The sequence below is a fragment of the Apium graveolens genome, chromosome 2 (genome assembly GCF_009905375.1).
Source record: "Apium graveolens cultivar Ventura chromosome 2, ASM990537v1, whole genome shotgun sequence".
Taxonomy (NCBI): domain Eukaryota; kingdom Viridiplantae; phylum Streptophyta; class Magnoliopsida; order Apiales; family Apiaceae; genus Apium; species Apium graveolens.
Genome location: NC_133648.1, coordinates 56,357,658 through 56,377,106, shown reverse-complemented (window position 1 = coordinate 56,377,106; position 19,449 = coordinate 56,357,658). Strand labels below are relative to the sequence as shown.

The 19,449-nt window shown below is 38.0% G+C and overlaps 2 protein-coding genes and 1 non-coding gene across 3 annotated transcripts; 1 reads left to right on the top strand and 2 right to left on the bottom strand.

Moving 5' to 3' along the window:
• Positions 1–7,270: 7,270 nt before the first annotated feature.
• On the bottom strand, positions 7,271–11,083 carry LOC141707439 (putative sugar phosphate/phosphate translocator At3g11320). Its single transcript, XM_074510603.1, has 4 exons — positions 10,448–11,083; positions 8,875–8,978; positions 8,455–8,683; positions 7,271–7,774 (listed from the first exon to the last, which is right to left on the bottom strand). Exons 1-4 carry the CDS (start codon positions 10,886–10,888, stop codon positions 7,628–7,630), a joined length of 921 nt encoding a protein of 306 aa, XP_074366704.1. The 5' UTR covers positions 10,889–11,083; the 3' UTR covers positions 7,271–7,627.
• A 916-nt stretch (positions 11,084–11,999) lies between these two features.
• On the bottom strand, positions 12,000–12,410 carry LOC141689832 (secreted RxLR effector protein 161-like). The gene has a single exon (XM_074494309.1). It carries the CDS (start codon positions 12,408–12,410, stop codon positions 12,000–12,002), a length of 411 nt encoding a protein of 136 aa, XP_074350410.1.
• A 5,750-nt stretch (positions 12,411–18,160) lies between these two features.
• Positions 18,161–18,267, top strand: LOC141709431 (small nucleolar RNA R71). Its single transcript, XR_012570007.1, has one exon. It is a non-coding gene; the product is annotated as a small nucleolar RNA R71 (small nucleolar RNA).
• Positions 18,268–19,449: the final 1,182 nt, after the last annotated feature.

Here is a 19,449-nt window from a genome sequence, read left to right as displayed (position 1 = left end):
CTGGTTTTCCTCATTCCATACAAAGTCCTTGATGTTCTTTAGTGACTTGAAGAATGATAGGCACTTGTCTCCTGACTTGGAGACGAATCGTCCTAGCGCAGCAACCCTTCCGGTGAGTTTCTGAACATCCTTGACAGTTTTTGGTGGTTCCATGTCCAGGATCGCCTTTATTTTGTCGGGGTTAGCCTCAATTCCTCTCTTTGAGACCATCAATCCCAAGAATTTCCCAGATCCTACTCCGAAAGCACACTTCGTAGGATTCAACATCATCTTGTGGTACCTCAGGACCTCAAAAGCTTCCCTCAAATGGGTTATATGATCAGTCTTTACTAGACTCTTGACTAACATGTCATCAACATAGACTTCCATAGTTTTTCCAATAAAGTCCTTAAAAATTTTATTCACCAACCTTTGATAGGTGGCTCCTGCATTCTTGAGACCAAACGTCATAACAAGATAACAATAAACACCAAAGTCAGTGATGAATGATACCTTTGGAATGTCATCCTTATGCATTTTGATCTGGTTGTATCCGCTAAATCCATCCATGAAACTCAGTATCTCATGCCCAATAGTGGCATCAATCAAAGTATCAATCCTTGGCAGCGGAAAACAGTCTTTAGGGCATGCATCATTCAGATCAGTAAAGTCTATACACATCCTCCACTTTCCATTAGCCTTCCTCACCATTACAGGGTTTGCTAACCACTCCGGAAATTGGATCTCCTCAATGAAACCAGCCTCTAAGAGCTTTTCTACTTCCTGTTTTATAGCCTCTTGTCTTTCCGGGGCAAAAATTCTTTTCTTTTGTTTCACTGTCTTCCGTCTTGGATCCACGTTTAACCTGTGAGTAATCAATTCCGGGTCTATGCCTGGCATATCAGCTGCTGACCATGCAAACACATCACTATTTTCTTGCAAAAATTTCACCAACTTCCCTCTAAGGGGCTCCTCTAATGTGGCTCCAATGAAAGTCATCCTCTCAGGATTCTCGAGGTCTAAAGGAACCGAAACCAAGTCTTCTGCTGGCTTTCTTCTCTTCTCGTCATTTTCTCGGACATCCATATCTTCAATAGGAAGAACCTGCCCCCCGACTCCATCTGCCCTCAAAGAGGCCACATAACAGCTTCTAGCCATTTTTTGATCTCCTCTCTCTTCTCCAATCCCGTTTCGGGTGGGAAACTTCATAACTGAATGGTAGGAAGAGGGGACTACCTTAAAGGCATGTATCCCTGTTCTCCCCATGATAACATTATAAGTTGAACTAGCCTTTACTACCACGAAATCCAACATCTGCGTTGCTTGTCTTGGTTCCGTACCTATGGTGGTTGGCAGTTTGATTATCCCTTCCACATGACATTCTACTCCAGCAAATCCATATATCGGCATGTCGGTTGCTGTCAACTGGGAATCATTATACCCCATCCTTAGAAAGGCGTCGTGGAGCAATATATCCACAGAAGCACCATTATCCACAAGAACCCTCTTAACCGGGCTATTTCCTATTATTGGTGTTATGACCAACGGGTCGTCATTAGGAAACTTTACGCCCTCTAGGTCAGAATCATCAAAAGCCAATGTTACTTCTGTCCTGGCCCTCTTCGGGGCTTCTCCAACAATATGCATAACCTCTCTAGTATATGCCTTTCTTGAATTTTTGGACAATCCAGCAGCAGTTGGACCTCCAAAGATCGTGTTTATCACAGGTCCTCGAGGGCGTCGCGGTCCCCCAAAAATTGCATTTATAACCGGCCCTCTAGGTTGGGGATTCCGCCCCTGATCGTCTTGGTCCCTCCTACGATCTTCAAAGTTCTTCCTTCCATTATTATTTATGTCCCCTCCATCTCCAGTATACTTGTTCAATCTTCCTTTTCGAATCAAAAACTCAATTTCATCTTTCAATTGCCTACACTCATCGGTGTCATGGCCAGCATCCTTGTGAAACCTGCAATACTTGCTCTTATCTAGCTTGGCGGGATCAGCCTTCAAGGGCTTAGGCCAGCGAATATCTCTATCTTTCTCAATCTCCATCAAAATCTGACTTCTAGGAGCATTCAACTTAGCGTATTCAGTGAACTTTTGCCCAGGTCCTCCCTTCTTGGGGGTTAAATCTGGGTTTTGTTCGGTTCTAGGATATTTGTCCTTTGCAATATATTCTAAATCAGTTTTCCATTTCTTGCCTCCAGTGGGCTCATTACTTACTACGGTTTTCCTCATACTTTCTTCAACCTTGATATACTTCCCTGCCCTCTCTTGGAGCTGCAAAATGCTTTCAGGGGGATGTTTGGCCAAGGACATCTTGAAAAACTCGTCCCTAGTTCCTTGTTGCAGTGCTATCATGGCTACCTTATCATCAAGGTCCGGGACTTTTAAAGCCTCCTTTGTGAAACGATTCAGGTAATCTCTCAAGGATTCCTTAGCTCCCTGCACAATACTCATAAGAGATGCTAAACTTTTCTCATGGACTCTCCCGCTGATGAATTGCTTAATAAAAGCCTGACTTAACTCTCTGAACGATCCAATAGAGTTTGGGGGTAAGCGACTATACCATCTTTGAGCCATACCCGACAGGGTTTGAGGGAAGGCCCGACACTTAATAGCGTCATTCACGGGTTGCAGCAGCAGTGCATTAGAGAATGTCCTGACATGGTTAGCGGGGTCTCCAATGCCATCATAGGCTTTGATAGTGGGCATCTTGAATTTCCTTGAGATATGGGCATTCATTATCTCTTCTGTGAAGGGTGCAGTTGGATCATCAGGATCTCCAAGGGGAAGGAGATTGCTTGGATCAGTTCTTGGGACAACAGCCCTTCTTCGTACCAGACCATCCAGGTCTATGACAGGAGGAGGATTTCTCCCCCTAGGAGGTATCTGGGGTCTGGTGGCCTGGTGAGCTTCCAAGTCACGCCTCAGCCTTTGGATCTCAGCCTCATGAGCCCTTATTTTTTCCTGCACTTCCTGGGGATTCGCCCCTTGGGTGCTTCGAGGGCGTTGCCTTCCATCGGCCATCGGCTCCTTGCCAGGACGTCTCCTTCTTGGGGCCACTTCATCATCCGAAGATTCGGAATCTCTCTCAGTGTAAGGACCAGAAAATTCCCGATCCTCGGGGATAGGCGCCAAACCTCGTATATAAGGGGGCGATTGCCCTCGTGCTTCACTTCGCCCAGCATATCCACTTCCTCCAACCTCGGGGTAAAGGGGCATCCCATACGGGGGGTTAGTAGTAACAACAGTTGAATATTCATACCCGACGGGTCGAGAATTCACAGGTATATGTACTTGTTGAACTTAAGGATTCGTACCTTGAATATTCGGGGGAGTCGTCCCTTGTGGCTGAGGTTGAGTTGCCCCTATCTGGGCTTCCACTTGAGTAGATGCATAAGTTGAGTGGGGAGGAATCTCCACGGTTGACGAAATCACCTGAGTTGTCCCTGATGGTGTTCCCTCCTCCAGAGCGCTAGTTGTTCTCCGTGTTCTCGCCATGGTTGTTGTTCAGTTTCCCACAGACGGCGCCAAATGTTATGGATAAAAAACTAATATATATAATTGCTGTATTTAATACTAAGGAACGTGAGCTGCGAAGCTTGATTTGACTGCTCTTGTGTTTCCTGACTCAATATGCCTTAACAAGATGCCTACGTACCTTGCTGATTGCCAATGATCAAGTCAAAAAATGTAGTTCTGATTTGTGGGGTGAGGCCCTTTATATAGATGTGGGAGTCCTTGAATTGGACTTAGTATAGGAGACTTTATGGTCAAGCCTCTGAATTAGGATAGACTTAGGAGTCCTAGGAAGTAGGATGCTGATTCCTTATCCCATGAGGTTCCTTGGAGGCCAATCTACAAGGATTTATATCCCCATTAGGACTTATCTTAATAGCTGTTTTTCTCCCTTATTTATTAATTACGAAATTAATAGATAATCAGGGTTTTTGGGCCTTCTTTGGTCCATCAGGCCTGATCTGGTCCATCAGGCCTGATCGACGTGTTAACCTTTCTGGTCTGAATGTCATACATCTTCTTATTGGGTCTTGCAGCTCAAACTGTAACATTTAATTATGTAATCAGGATTTATTTATCCCTATCACTCTCTAAACTGTTTCTTCCTCTGCAATCTATCTCAATCTCTAATTCTCTACTTCTTCTATTATTCTATCTTCTATCTAGCTTATTAATCACACAAAAACACATTCAATTTAGTTGTCAATTTCTGAATTATGTTTTAGCAACTTACAGTTCCTAACATGCAACAAGAGCTCAATCCAATCATGTTAAAGCTGTAATTCGAGTCGAACAACTCGCAAGATCGTTTAAGTGGACTCGACTCAACTCACTAACTAAACGAGATGAGTTCGGGAAGAGGTTCCGACTCGTTTAATTAAACGAGATGCCTCGACTCAACTCATGAAAATAAACAAGCCAAATTTGGGTAGAGATTTAGACTCGATTAAGTGTAAAATTAAACGATCCCGCTCGCTCGAATCATTAAAACCCCCTCGTTTAGCTAAACAAGCCGGCTCGACTCATGAAATTAAATGAGTAGAGTTCGGGTAGAAATTTAGTCTCGATTAAAGTGTAAAATTAAACGAGCTGGCTTGCTTGAATCGTTAAAACCGGCTCGTTTGGCTAAACGAGTCGAGTTCAGAAAGAGGTTTGACTCGATATATTAAACGAGTCGGCTCGACTCGATTAAACTAGGTTCGAATTACACCCCACTCGAAACTCGACTCGCTCGACCCCAATCTTCTGCACCAACCCTTTTATTGACATTATTTCATGCGTATTGTTAAAGGCTATTTTTTCTGATTCGTTGACACATTATAGTTTATCAAAAATATAGTTTGATGTCATGAATTTGTAATTTTGATAGATGGTGGCCCTGCATGTTACTTTGTGATGAAAAATGTTCTAAAAGGTCATTTTTTTTAAAAAAAAAATGCCCCAAAATGTCACCTCAAGACACTATATCGTGTAGTATTTAGGCAAGATATCCAAAACATTATATCGTGTAGCGCAAATTTTCCCCTGAATGTACAAAACGTGACACTAAGCAGTATTTTGGCACTAAACCCTACATTATGTAAAGTTTTGGTCCTAAAATACTACTTCATCTAGCATTTTACACATATAATTTTTTTTATAAAAAAAATTAACCTCAAATATAAAATTGTTAATTCCTAAAATACTAAAAAATTATTCAAATTGTTTCTAAAATCCAAAAGGAGATTGGTGAACCCTAAAATGTTAAAAAAAATTAAATAAAACTACACTCGTAAATTTTAAATTTGTTTAATTTAAAGTTTATATTTTTTGTTTCTAGAGTTTAGGGCCTAAACTTAAATTAGGGTTTAGGCTCTAGGGACCCTAAACCCTAAATTGGTGTAATATTTATTAATTTTTTTTTAATATTTCTAAAACCTAAAAAGGGATTGGTGAACCTTAAATCTTAAAATTTTTTAAATTATGTTATAATCTTAAATTTAAAAAATATTAAAATAAAAAAATATCGAAAATATAACATTAAGTGATGTTTCTGGACCCATAAACAATACACCAAAATAAGCTCAAACTAAGAAAAAAAACAAAACTGACATAAAACGTTACATGAATTAATGTTGCCACATTAAAAATAAAAAAATAAACAAAACGCTATATCGTGTAGCGTTTTAAGTGGTTTTTTAAATGTTATAAGTGACAATTTAGGTCATAATTTTTAAAAATGATATTTCGGATTTAGCAAAAAAAAAAGAAGAAGATATTTCGGACCATTTTACGCCCAAAGTGACATTTCGGGCAATTTTTCAATTTTTTTGACAAATGCAGAAAATTTTCATTAAATTGAATATAGTACAGCCGGGACAAACCCCCAACTGTCGATACAAACGGTGATAAAACAAATAACATACTAAAAACAATTAGATAATTTGTTTCCTGATCGTTTAACACATAGAATTTTAAAATTCTTGAAGCTAAAAATGAAATCAAAGACATCCCAAGCGATCCAAATTGCCCAAACATCTCTGAAAATAGCAACATCGCAATTGACCATATCATATAAAAATTATGGTTAGCTCAATGTTCAGAAACATCACCCGCATAAAATGAGATTGGAGAAGCGGCACCACAGCTATCTACATATCGGACACGAGCTATAGATATGCCGAAGGCACCCCAGCTATAGACATGCCGGATACCAGCTATAGACATGCCGGATACCAGCTATAGACATGCCGAAAGTGTAAATCCATGAAAGATGAACAATCTTTGATTGTGAAAGGTGGGCTCTTGTAATAATCACCATCGTCCCAGATGCGATGCAGGCTTTGCAGATCAACAAAAATATCAATAAATTCGTTCTCAACAAATCCAATACCAGATAAACCCAAGCATGACTAAAACAAAAACATAACAAACACTCCAAAAATAGAGACAAAAACACATTCCAAGAGGAGAGACACACAAACACTCAAAAAATTGGGTTTTATTGAAAGGAAATTAACGAGAATAAAATAGAATGAAGGGGTTGGCCTTCCCACCAGAGAAAACCAGTGAAAACCCCTCAATTTACTTGATTTACTCGAAAATGACAAATCCTAGCTGAAGGGATGAAAGGAGGGAGGCGGCGGCTGTATAACTACTACTTTGATAAGCGTACTAATAAATATTTTAAAAAGATATTTAGAAACTCCGGGATCATTTATATTCTTTATGATTTGCTATTATAAGATTATTATAAAGAAAAGAAGAGAGAAGATAATGATGATGATGATTATGATGAAGAGATTGACGGTGCAATGGTTAATTATACACGAGGAGGAAGAACAAAAGAAGCCGCAAGTCCCAAATGGACAACACCTCTATCCACCTCGTTGGTGTATAGTCATAGCCATTATCAAAATTGCCAATGAGATTATACAGCACCAGATACTTGACCAACAACCGCAAGTGGACCTGTTTCTTTGAGTAAAGTAAGGCATAAACTACGTAAGGTGGAGTGGTGATCTTTAATTCACCCGTACAAGCTTCAACTTGTTACTTTAACTTCATCCAACCAAATCAGAGAATGCAATGTATTTGACCTTGCCTTTAAACATAGATGAGTTAAGATATGTTTTCGTGCAGACTCTAGTATACTCATAGCAGACGAGAGAAGTTCTCATAAAGACTGATGAACGTCTATATTCGAACATGGTAGCACATGGAAATTTATATATACCCCAGTATCGGACTCTGCATAATTATCATCAATGCACCAACTAAACCAGTAGTCTGAGAAAAAAAATTTGATCGATAAACTATAATATTTATACATATGATCATGCGCAAGTGTACAAGCCTGAGAATTTATGGTACACTGGTTTAGCAAACAATAAATTGACTGAATTGAGTTTCCCTAAAAATTGTTTAACACTTCATCACCTGAAGGTTACCGGAAGGGAAGCCAAAAGTGCCTGCTTCCAATTTTTCCACCAAAAAACAAGGTATCTTTCTGAACCAACAGGCAGGATCTCCTTTTTTTCCGGAAAGGAGCGGTAGAAGGGGTAATATATGTTTTTAACAACATAATCAAGGTATATTTTGGATGTGAAAAAAATTGATCGTTTCAAACGATGATAAAAAAAGGGTTCTATTTGCTCCTCTTCTTGGCTTCACTGTACAAAACAACTCCAATAACTGTCAGAAAGTATCCCATCATTCCTGTTACTGAGACGGGATTCCTGAATATTAAAATTGAAACCACCACGGCAACAGCCCCTTTTGCATTTCCCAAGACCTAGCAACAAAGATATTTGAATACCTTAATTTAAGAAAGACAAGATTTAACACGTTCGTAGTTTAATTCTAATCTTTTTAAAAAAGTTACAAATAGAATCCCGGAAAAGAGTTCGCCTAGAAACCGGAACTCTTTGTAGTAGTAAATAATCAGAGGAATATGTTTTTTCTTTTAAAAAAATGCAGCAGTTATTGGAGCAATATCACATACTGCTTTCAATCCACCATTTTAAAAATGATTTTACCATTAAAAAAAAATGTTCAACTACGGAGTGTTTTCACTATAGTTTTGCCCTTCCACCTCCCCGCATTTAGCATCATATTCTGTGCAATATGTATTTGATTCAAAAACAGAGTAGAATTTTTGGATCAGAATAGTACGTAGATTCATCATGAGTGATGCATAACCATAGTGTACACTGGAGAATTAATAAAGAGAAATGATTAAGAACCTAAAACGTTTCCCAAAATTCTTTCCAAGTAACACCTAGCAAGATTCAATTGTTGGGTAGATTTCATAAAATGATAGGCCCATTGTGCATACATACGTGCCCAAAACTTATACTTTGACATGAGTCATTTGGGGAGAATTTTGCTACAAGTTTTTGGGGCCACTAGCATTGCTCATTAATAAATAGTACAGAATATAAAACAATTATCCAATGATAAATTAAGCAATACCTGGAGTGTCAAAGCACTGGTGTGCTTGGTCACCAAAAAGTTTGTCAAGTTCACACAATATGCCAAGGCAGAATTAAAGAGCAGATACCAAATTATCTTCACATCATTTCTTGCAAGAGCCACTGTAATGCCAACAACATTATGCTCCATCAATACTGTTGCAGGTAGTAAGAATATAACAGCAACTGGTGCCATGTAGAGTAAAAGGTTCATAGAGTTCAGCTTTTCCCTAAAAAGTTGCAAAAGTCAGTGACCCGGCAGCCTTTATGCTGCATAATGTAAGTAGTAGCTATGTAGTAGAGTAAATCAATGCCCTCAAATTATTAGCATGCTATGACTATAATAAGTGAGTAAAGTTTTACAAGAAAAGAAGCAATTCTGGAGAAGAATTGACAGAAAGCAACAAAGAAGATATAATACCCTTCTGAGGACAACAAAATTCCTTGAAGCACCGACTTTAAAGCCCTTGCAGCAGTAGCAGCAACACACATTATGAAACCAAATAAATGGAAACTTGGCTCACCCTGCAGGCAGATAGTTAAGGTTAATACATTACTATTTTCTTACTAAATGGAAACTTGCTAGATATGTACACTTTTTAAGGTTTCCCCGGTAAAACAAAAGCATCTCAATTAAGTGTTTGATCTGTTTGCTAATTAAGATCCGAGCTTTGCTACACTTACCAAAGTATAAGAATTAATGCATATTGGATTACAAAACATTTCACTGCACAAGGATCGCTGTTTTTATATTAAATCAGTTAATAATCCAACAGATCTTATGTTTCACCTAAAAGTATACAAGAGCTAGAGGACAATCTGCACTTAAAGAACAGTAGGGGATGAGATAGAGCACGAGATGTGGGTTGCAAATGAATTATCCCTGATTCGATAGAAACGTAAGTACCTAAAATATAAATACATATATATCACATAAAACCGTGTGAGGGAATGGCAGATGTCAGTATGAAATTCTGATTCCAATAACCAGACAGGAATGATAAAAAAGAAAAAGAAACTTTGTAAGTTTAACTAGCATAGTAGATAATATATGCCATTGTGGGTGACATGCAGTGATACAAGTTTGTATACAAGAAAATCCAGATACAAACAAAATAACTGTCTATCCTGGTAAAGAATTACTCATTGTTTTAAAACATTTAGTCATTTTTTACAAAAGGCTGAAATAACTCCTGGTTCAAACAATCTATATTCATTATCTATTAAGATAAATGTGTATATGAACCGCTGGTAAACAAGTTAAGCCTGCCAGACTTGGTCACTAAAAAATATTCTTGCATCTACTAATGCGCTTCAATAATAAATCTATAAGACCAGAGGCGCTCAATGTTGGTATGTTGCAAGAAGCAGATAAAGATGGCCGCACACTCATAATCTCTCTATTGGGCATAACTCATAAGTATCACTGCTACTATACCAGAAGTTCCCATGAAAGGCTAGTTCCTATCTTAAAGAAGTCACGCTAGTAAATCACATTGTGTTAGAGATATATTAACCCATACACAAATAGTCAGATACAAAAGTAACATAAATCAGGACTGCTTTCTTATATATCACTTGTAAACATAACATCTAACATATTTTATAATATTTCACCAACTAATTCCCCAGCTGAAGGTTATCCTTTAAAATTCAAATCTTGATCAATACACATTACCAACCATAATTATTAATTGTTCTTAACCCACAAACATACGTAGTGGACCAAACCCCAATTCATTTCCCCACAAAAAATCCTAAAATAAACAGCATCCTTATTTTGCTTAATAATACTCCCTCCTAAAGGTCATACTTTGATTGTTATATTCTCAATGTCATGTACATTACCAATTTAACAAATATAACAAAAGTTTTAATTTATTACCCTAGTAATAGTAAAAACTCGAAAAGCCCTTAAATTCAAGCATCCAATTCCACCTCAACAACTCAACACCGACACACACAACCCAAAAGACAAGAATCGAGAAAATTACCCCACTGGCAATAACAACACCCGTAACAACCGGAACAAGTGCAGCATAAGTCAACCAAGCTTCCCTCTTCTTCGTCATCAAATACGCAAAGACAGCAGTAAAAAAAGGCGTAGTAGAGCCAATAGCTTGCGTAAACGAAACCGGAAGATACCTAAGTGACACATTCCCACTAACAACAGAAGCACAAAACACCAAACTCAGAGCAGAGATCTTCAAGAACTGAAGTCTAGACCTTATTGTTTGTAATGGAACAATCTTCAACCAAACAATAGCAACATAACTTAATAAAGAACAAGCAGTCATATGACACAAGGTTAAAAAGATTGGATATTTGAATCCGTAATTACTTAACAAGTACTTGTTTAGTAGTAGTACACCTATGTTTGATATGTACCATGCTGACACGAGCCCAATTGTGAACCATTGGCTCGTGCTTTTCATTGGGTTATATCAAAAGCTTCTCTCTCTATATATATCTCTCTCGTTCTCTCTATGTCTCTCTCTCCCCCCTTTTCTCTCTCTTTTCCTCGCTCTCTCTCTCTCTCTTGGGGTTTGTGTGTGTAGTGAAAAAAGAGTGAAAGGGGCTGAAGAAGGCGCGAGCTGATGGAGACGGAGGATGATTATTGAGGTGAATATTGAATATTTTTATGTAACGGTACTAAAGAAAAGGGGATATTTTATTATTCCTTTTTAGCGCGTTTTACTTTTCATTTTAATAATTTAATTTTATGTAAAATAAGTTTTTTTTATTTTCTCTTTTTTAGAACATCTATTCTGTTAAATCTCCATAAATTAATAATTTTGTTATAAATCTTGACTTAAAATATTAGTTATGTTTAATGTAAAGAAGGTATAGGAGAATAGATGATATAAAGAGAAAGTTGTGTCTCATTTAATTAGTTAAATGAACTATTTATAGTAGTTGGTTTATAAGTCTTACTAAATAAATTATTCAAATCTTCTTCATTAAGTATTACAAAACTTTCTCGATAAGCTTTACAAGTTTTCCTCGATAAGTTTTACATGTCAACTTGATTAAGTTTCTTTCTTAAGAAGCTGTGCAAGTCTTTTTCAGCAAGATTTGAGAGTCTTCCTCGATACGATTTGACAATCACTTTATATTTATTCAAATATTATAACACTCCCCCTTGATTGTCAAATGCGAGTTATTGCAAAGATTGACTGTCTCATTAAAATCTTGCAAAGAAAAACCCAGTGGGATAAAAAACCTTGACGAAGGAAAAAGAGTACAGCCTCCCCCTGAATAAAATGTCTCACATTTTGATATTTTGATGTAGCAAACTTTTTAACCTCTGCATACCCATATTATTTCTCAGCTTCTCAAATGTTGATGTAGGTATTGACTTTGTAAGTATATCCGCCAGATTATCGCATGAGCGAGCTTGTTGGACATCAATATCACCATTTTCTTGAAGTTCATGAGTGTACAAGAATTTTGGCAATATGTATTTTGTTCGATCCCCTTTAATATATCCTTCCTTAAGTTGTTTGATGCATGCCGAGTTATCCTCGAATAAAACTGTAGGATTGTCTAAAATACTTGATAATATACATGATTCTCGAATATGTTGAATGACGACCTTAGCCAAATACATTCTCTGCTTGCTTCATGAATTGCTAGTAACTCTGCGTAGTTTGATGAAGTTGCAGTCATAGTCTGTTTTGTAGACTTCCAAGAGATAGCAGTATCACAATATGTAAATAGGTAACCTGTTTGTGATCGCCCAAAGTGAGGATCTGACATGTATCCAGCATCTGCATATCCAACTAGCCGTGATCTTGAATTGTTTGGTAAGAATAGTCCAAGATCGATTGTCCCTTGAAGATATGCGAATATATGTTTTATTCCATCCCAATGCCTTTTAGTAGGGTCAGAACTAAATCTTGACAACAGGTTTACTGCAAATGCAATATCAGGTCGTGTGTTGTTTGTAAGATACATGAGAGCGCCAATCGCATTGAGATATAGAACTTCAGGTCCAAGAGCCTCTTCATCTTATTTTCTAGGAAGGAAAGGATCCTTTTCAACCTCGAGTGATCGAACAACCATTGGTGTGGTTAGTGGATGAGTTTTGTCCATGTAGAACCGATCAAGAATCTTTTCAGTGTAGTTTGATTGATGAACAAATATTCCTGAAGATAAGTGCTCCACATGTATACCTAAATAAAATCTTGTCCTTCCAATATCTTTCTTTTCAAACTCATCTTTCAAATAGTTAACAGCATTAGTAATATCTTCAGTAGTACCGATAATATTCAAATCATCCACATATACAACAATAATAATAAAACCAGTGGATGATCGTTTAATAAAACTGCAAGGACACACTTGATTATTAACATATCAGTCATTCAATAAGTATTCACTAAGCCTGTTGTACCACATACAACCAGATTGTTTCAAACCATACAATGATCATTGTAATTTAAAAAAATATAAATGTCGAGACTTAGTGTCCTCGATATTTAATCCTTCAGGAATTTTCATATAAATATTACTATCAAGTGATCCATATAGGTATGCTGTCACAACGTCCATCAAACGTGTTTTCAGTTTTTCCATATAAACCATACCTATTAGAAAACGAAAAGTAACTCCATCCTTCACAGGAGAGTATGTTTCCTGGTAATCAAAACCAAGTCTTTGAGAGAATTCCTGGGCTACTAGCCGGGCTTTATATCTCACAATTTTATTTCTCTCATTTCGTTTTCGTACAAACACCCATCTATTCCCGACGGGGACTACACCAGCTGGTGTTTGGACTGCAGGTCCAAATACATTTCTCTTGCGCAAGGATTGCAATTCTTCTTGAATCGCAATTTTCCATTTTGTCCAATCATCTCGGTGTCGACACTCTTCCACACTTTGTGGTTCACGATCGGAGTTCATAATAATGTCAGATGCCACGAAAGAAGCATATACATCATCAATCTCAATACTCCCACGATCCCGTAATTTCGCGTTATGGACATAATTCATTGAGATCTCATAATTTTCAGGTACCTTTGCTTCTGTGGAAGCATTTGCCGCTTCTGTGGAAGCATTTGCCACTTCTGGGGCATGTGCCACTTATGGGGTAACATTCTCTTCTAGAGGAAATCCCACGTCTGGGAGTTTTGTTATAGCCATTTTATGGGATTGAACCTCTTCAGAAGTAATACCACTTCTGGGGTATTTTTTGGAACACTTGCCAGGTCCAATTAATTTCCATTTTCGTGGTACATCTTTTGCACCAACAGGTCTACCACGCTTCTGGAGTGGCTTTAAATCACCAATCAATTCTTCAGGAATTGATTTCTTAGTAGGGATTTCAACTCATGTCGGAGCATTAACAGCATGTATATGTGACTTTAATATGTCTAGTGTCACTAAAAGCATCTGGCATTTGATTAGCAATATTTTGCATATAAATAATTCTTTGAATTTCGGATTCACATTGATTAGTACGTGAATCAATAGAATTTAATCTTGATGCATTCCATGATATTTCGGAATTTAATTTATGTAAATCATTATCTCCCCCTAATTTAGGGAACATGTATTCATCAAAATGACAATCAGCATAGCGAGCAGTAAAAGCATCACCAGTTAATGGTTCCAGATACCTTATAATAGACGGAGAATCAAAACCAACATATATACCAATTCTTCTTTGAGGTCCCATTTTAGTTCTTTGTGGTGGTGATATAGGAACATACACAGCACAACCAAATACTTTTAAATTTGATATATTAGGTACTTAACCAAGAACTAATTCTTGAGGGGATTGTTTGTGGTAAGCAGAAGGCCTTATTCTAATTATATTTTCCGCATGAAGTATTGCATGACCCCAAACAGATATGGGTAACTTTGCTCTTAGGAGTAAGGGACGAGCAACAAGTTGAAGTCTTTTAATTAAGGATTCTTCTAAACCATTTTGTGTATGTACGTGAGCTATCGGGTGTTCGACCGAGATTCCTACTGACATACAATAATCATTAAAAGTTACAGATGTAAATTCAGCAGCATTATCTAATCGGATTAATTTAATGGGATGGTCAGGAAATTGAGTTCGGAGTTTAATTATTTGGGCAAGTAATTTGGAAAAGGCTGTATTTCGGGTTGTAAGTAGACATACATGAGACCATCGAGTTGACACATCAATTAAAACCATAAAGTACCTAAATGGGTCAGAAGATGGATGAATAGGATCACAAATGTCACCTTGAATTCTTTCTAAGAATTTCGGGGACTCAGTTTGAAGCTTAACTGAGGATGGTCGGACAATCAGTTTTCCTAAGGAATATGCTGAACAATGAAGTTCATGTTAGGATATTATCTTTTGAGTTTTAGGAGGATGTCCCACAAAATTTTCAACAATACGACGCATCATAGATACTCCTGGATGACCGAGTCTTTCGTGCCAAAGGGAAAGTAGTTTCGGGTCTATGACTTTGGGGATGTTGACACTATGAGATTCAAGAACTGGTATACTCGTAACATATAATCCTGAAGAAACCGAGTGGAATTTTTCCAAGACCCTTTTATTGTCAACGGTGTTTGAGGTGATGAGAAGGTATTCATTCTCATTAGTAGTTTCAACATGAAACCCATTAAGACGGATATCTTTAAAACTCAGTACGTTTCTAATTGACTTGGTAGAGTATAGAGCCTCTTGTATGTGTATGTGTGTCTTATTTGGTAGAAGAAAACTAGCTTTCCCAAAACCTTCAATTATATTTGATGTACCCGATACCGTCCGGACATGTGAGTTGGTTTTAGTCAACTGTGAGAAGTATTTCTGACTTTATAAAATAATATGTGTGGTTGCGCAGTAAACAATGCATATATCTTCCATCTCTATACATATATAAACAAAAAACATCTTTATTAAAAACATACCGAGTACATAGAATAACAATATGAAACAAGTACATAAAATGAGTACATAATGAAAATAAGTAAAACACAAAGGAAATAAGTAAAGCAAGACAATACATATGAAGTCTAGTCGTCTAAACCATAATAAAGATTAGCACCAGTTTCTATTTCATTTGAGACCTTATTGACTGGTTCATTAACTATATTATAATTAGTGAAGTTGGTTTCTACTATCTTTCCATTATTCCTTTTGGATGACTCGTAGAGATCAACAAGATGTTTGGGTGTGCGACAATTATGTTGCCAGTGCCCCTCAAATTCGCACCTATGATAGATGCCTCAGTTCCCTCCTTCTTGGGGTGCCTTTCTTTTATTTGGAATTTCACATTGCCATTTCTGGTGGCCAGAGTTGTAACCATCATGTTGCCACTTCAGGTGGCCAGAATGATATTGATTGCGAAACCGGCCACGTAAATTTCCACGTCCACGGTTTCGTCCATAACCCTGTTCTCCTCTATGCCCTTTCCCTCGTTATTCTTCAGGAATGACGTGTTATGTACTTCAGGTAACTGGGTACAACTTGTGGGACGTATCAGATGATTTTTCAGTAGCAACTCATTATTCTTTTCATCCACAAAAAGGAGAGATATCAACTCAATCGCTATATTTTTGAAAATTCCGCTCCCTACATTGTTGAGCTAGGATCATAGTGTTGGGGTAAAAGGTTGAGAGGGTCTTTTAAATCATTTCAAAATCAATAATATTTTCACCACATAAAATTAATTTTGAGCTTATCTTGAAAGAGCATAATTATATTCAGCTACAGATTTAAAATCCTGTAACCTCAAATTAATCCAGTCATATGCATAATTCTCTCAAAATCCTTAAGAGCTTGTCCTCCTCACTACCTGAAAGGTCAGATGCAATAATAACAGGTAAAGTAGATGCATCACCTAAAAAAGCATACCTCAAATGTTCAGGTAATGGCTTAAGCTCCAAGGTAGGTGCTTCCTCAATTGATGGTTTGAGCTTTCCTTCAGCATTCTTGAGGTCAGAAGTACCAAGAGATTCAAACGGCATGTCCAGCTTTCGCCTCCAGGGAGAAGCATTAAGATATTGTAATTGCTCATTGCCATCTTCATCATCACTGTCGAAATCCCCCACTAAGGCCTTTTCTAATGCATCAGACATTAGAATATGATCGAGTTCTAAAGTAACCGCAGAATCAATAACATCCACTTTTAAGCACTCCTCATCTTCTGTAGGGAATTTCATTTCTTTGAATATATTGAAGGTCACATCCTGATCCTGCACCCGCATAGTAAGTTCACCTTTCTGCACATCTATCAAGGTACGGCCAGTAGCCAAGAAAGGTCTTCCCAAGATTATGAGAATCTTCTTATCTTCCTCGAAATCCAGAATAACAAAGTCTGCAGGAAAGAAGAGCTTATCCACCTTGACTAGCACATCCTCCACTATGCCCCTTAGGTAAGTAGTAGAATGATCAGCCAATTGTAGAGACATGTAGGTGGGTTTTGGATCAGGAAAATCCAACTTTTTAAAGATCGACCACGGCATCAGATTGATGCTTGCTCCCAAATCACAAAGGCACTTGTCAAACGACAACTTGCCAATGGTGCAAGGAATGGTGAAGCTACCTGGATCTTTAAGCTTTGGAGGTAACTTTTGCTGCAGCACAGCGCTGCATTCTTCCGTTAGAGCAACGGTCTCAAGGTCATCTAGTTTCACCTTCCTTGAAAGAATACTCTTCATAAACTTCGCATAACTAGGCATTTGCTCCAGCCTCAGCGAAAGGTATATTGATGTGAAGTTTCTTGAACACCTCCAGAAACTTACCGAACTGCTTATCCAGCTTTTGTTGTTGCAATCTCTTAGGAAAAGGTGGTGGAGGATAGAGATGTTTCTCCCCTGTATTACCCTCAGGCAGAGTGTGTTCAATAGTAGTCTTCCTTGGTTCCGCCGCTTTCTCCTTTTGCTTAGCTTCTTCATCTCCAACTTCAGCTTCTCCTTCTTTTGCCCTTTCAGCATCAGCAACTTTCCCAGACCTTAAGGTAATAGCCTTGACTTGCTCTTTAGCTTCCTTCCTGCCTGGTACTTCCGTGTCACTGGGAAGTGTTCCAGGTTGACGATTGAGCACTGCATTAGCTATTTGACCGATTTGATTTTCCAAGGTCTTGATAGAAACCGCCTGACTCTTGCACAACAGCTTAAGTTCCTCAAAATCATCACTAGTGGGTGTAGCTGCACTTCCTTGTTGAGGATATGATTGCCTTTGAGCATACTGCTGTGGTTGCTGGAATCCAAGTGGATTGAAATGTTTACTCACACCTTGCTGATATGGTGGCTGAATAGCATTTTGAGTATTTCTCCAGCTGAAATTGGGATGATTTCTGTTGTTAGGATGATAAGTTGCTGGCACAGGCTGCTGCGGTTGCTGATAATTGTTCACATACTGAACAGATTCATTAACAAGAGAACACTGCTCCATAGCATGAGAACCTGCACAAAGCTCACAGACCATAGCTATCTGATTGACTCCATAGGTGGCTAAAGAATCGACCTTCAAAGACAGCGCTTGGAGCTGCGCTGTAATAGCGGTGGCTGCATCGACTTCCAAAATACCTGCTACCTTCCCAGGCATCATCCTCTGAGTTGGGTTTTGATGCTCATTTGCAGCCATAGTCTCAATAAGATTATAAGCCTCAGTATAGCTTTTGGCCCACAAGGCGCCTCCAACTGCTGTATCGAGCATGGGCCGAGATTGGGCCCCCAAACCATTATAGAAACCAGTGATCACCATCCAATCGGGCATTCCATGATGTGGACACTTTCTCAGCATTTCCTTGTAACGTTCCCAAGCTTCGCACATAGATTCTGTAGGTTGCTGCGCGAACTGAGTAAGAGCACTCCTCATAGCAGCAGTCTTTCCCATTGGATAAAACTTCACCAGAAACTTTTGCGCAAGATCTTGCCAAGTAGTGATGGACCCAACTGGTTCAGAATGTAACCAATCCTTAGATTTATCCCTCAGTGAGAATGGGAAAAGCCTCAGCTTGATAGCCTCATCAGTCACGCCCTTATATTTGAAAGTACTGCAGATCTCGACAAAATTCCTTATGTGCATGTTGGGGTCTTCAGTCGCAGCTCCTCCAAAAGAAACAGAATTCTGCACCATCTGAATAGTGCCCGGCTTGATTTCAAAGGTTTTAGCTTGAATAGCCGGATGAAGAATGCTTGACTGAATGTCATCAATTTTAGGCCGAGAAAAGTCCATAAGAGTTGGATCAGCCGGAACAATACGATCACCCATGATTACTGGTTCTTTCTGCTCACTTCCTGAATCCGAATCTTCAAAATCTATCTTCTCCGGAATATCAAGAACTTCGTCTGTCTCCTCAGCTGTATCTAAAGTCCTCTTGTGAGTACGAGAACGAGTTTTCATAAACGCTCGCTAAACTACCTGAAACACAACTAGAAACAATAAGTAACAAATACGTCTTAATCACTGAGTCCTAACGACCAATGATGGTAAGTACATAAACTAAACAAATACGCCAAGTCCCCGGCAGTGGCGCCAAAAACTTGTTAGGGTGAAAACACGCGCTAATATTCACGCAAGTATATGCGTTCGTAAGTAATATAGAATACTTTCTAGTTCGTTCCCACAGAGACTCAGACTAATTATGTTCAATTAAACTCACTCACCAATGTATATTTACTTCTCAATGTTAAGACAAAAACACTTAGAATTATATTAACTAATTATTAACTACAATTAACTACTAAAATTAACCACTTAATTAACACTTCGAATTAACAATATTAAAATACTCATGAGATCACAACTTCATTACTACTTCCTTCAATAGTCATTGTTATTACCCTTAGCATGCAATAGTGATGATATTAATCGAATAACACGAAACTGATAAAAGTCAACTTTCATTGTACTAATACCATTCTACCAAATATCCACAATTAAGATAGAAGTTGAATAGGCATCAATTATATTGAGTCCCTATATGTCTACAGAAATTGACAACATAATGAATTAAGCACAAGTTATTCCTTTTGATTACACAAGGCGAATAAAATGGTT

Excerpts from the sequence above, each read along its gene's own strand:
- LOC141689832 (XM_074494309.1), bottom strand. The coding sequence starts at position 12,410 with ATGTATCTTACAAACAACACACGACCTGATATTGCATTTGCAGTAAAC.
- LOC141707439 (XM_074510603.1), bottom strand. The coding sequence starts at position 10,888 with ATGAAAAGCACGAGCCAATGGTTCACAATTGGGCTCGTGTCAGCATGG. Across the intron at positions 8,979-10,447 it reads GTGTTGTTATTGCCAGTGGG|GGTGAGCCAAGTTTCCATTT; the intron begins GTAATTTTCTCG and ends ATCTGCCTGCAG. Across the intron at positions 7,775-8,454 it reads CCAGTGCTTTGACACTCCAG|GTCTTGGGAAATGCAAAAGG; the intron begins GTATTGCTTAAT and ends CTTTGTTGCTAG.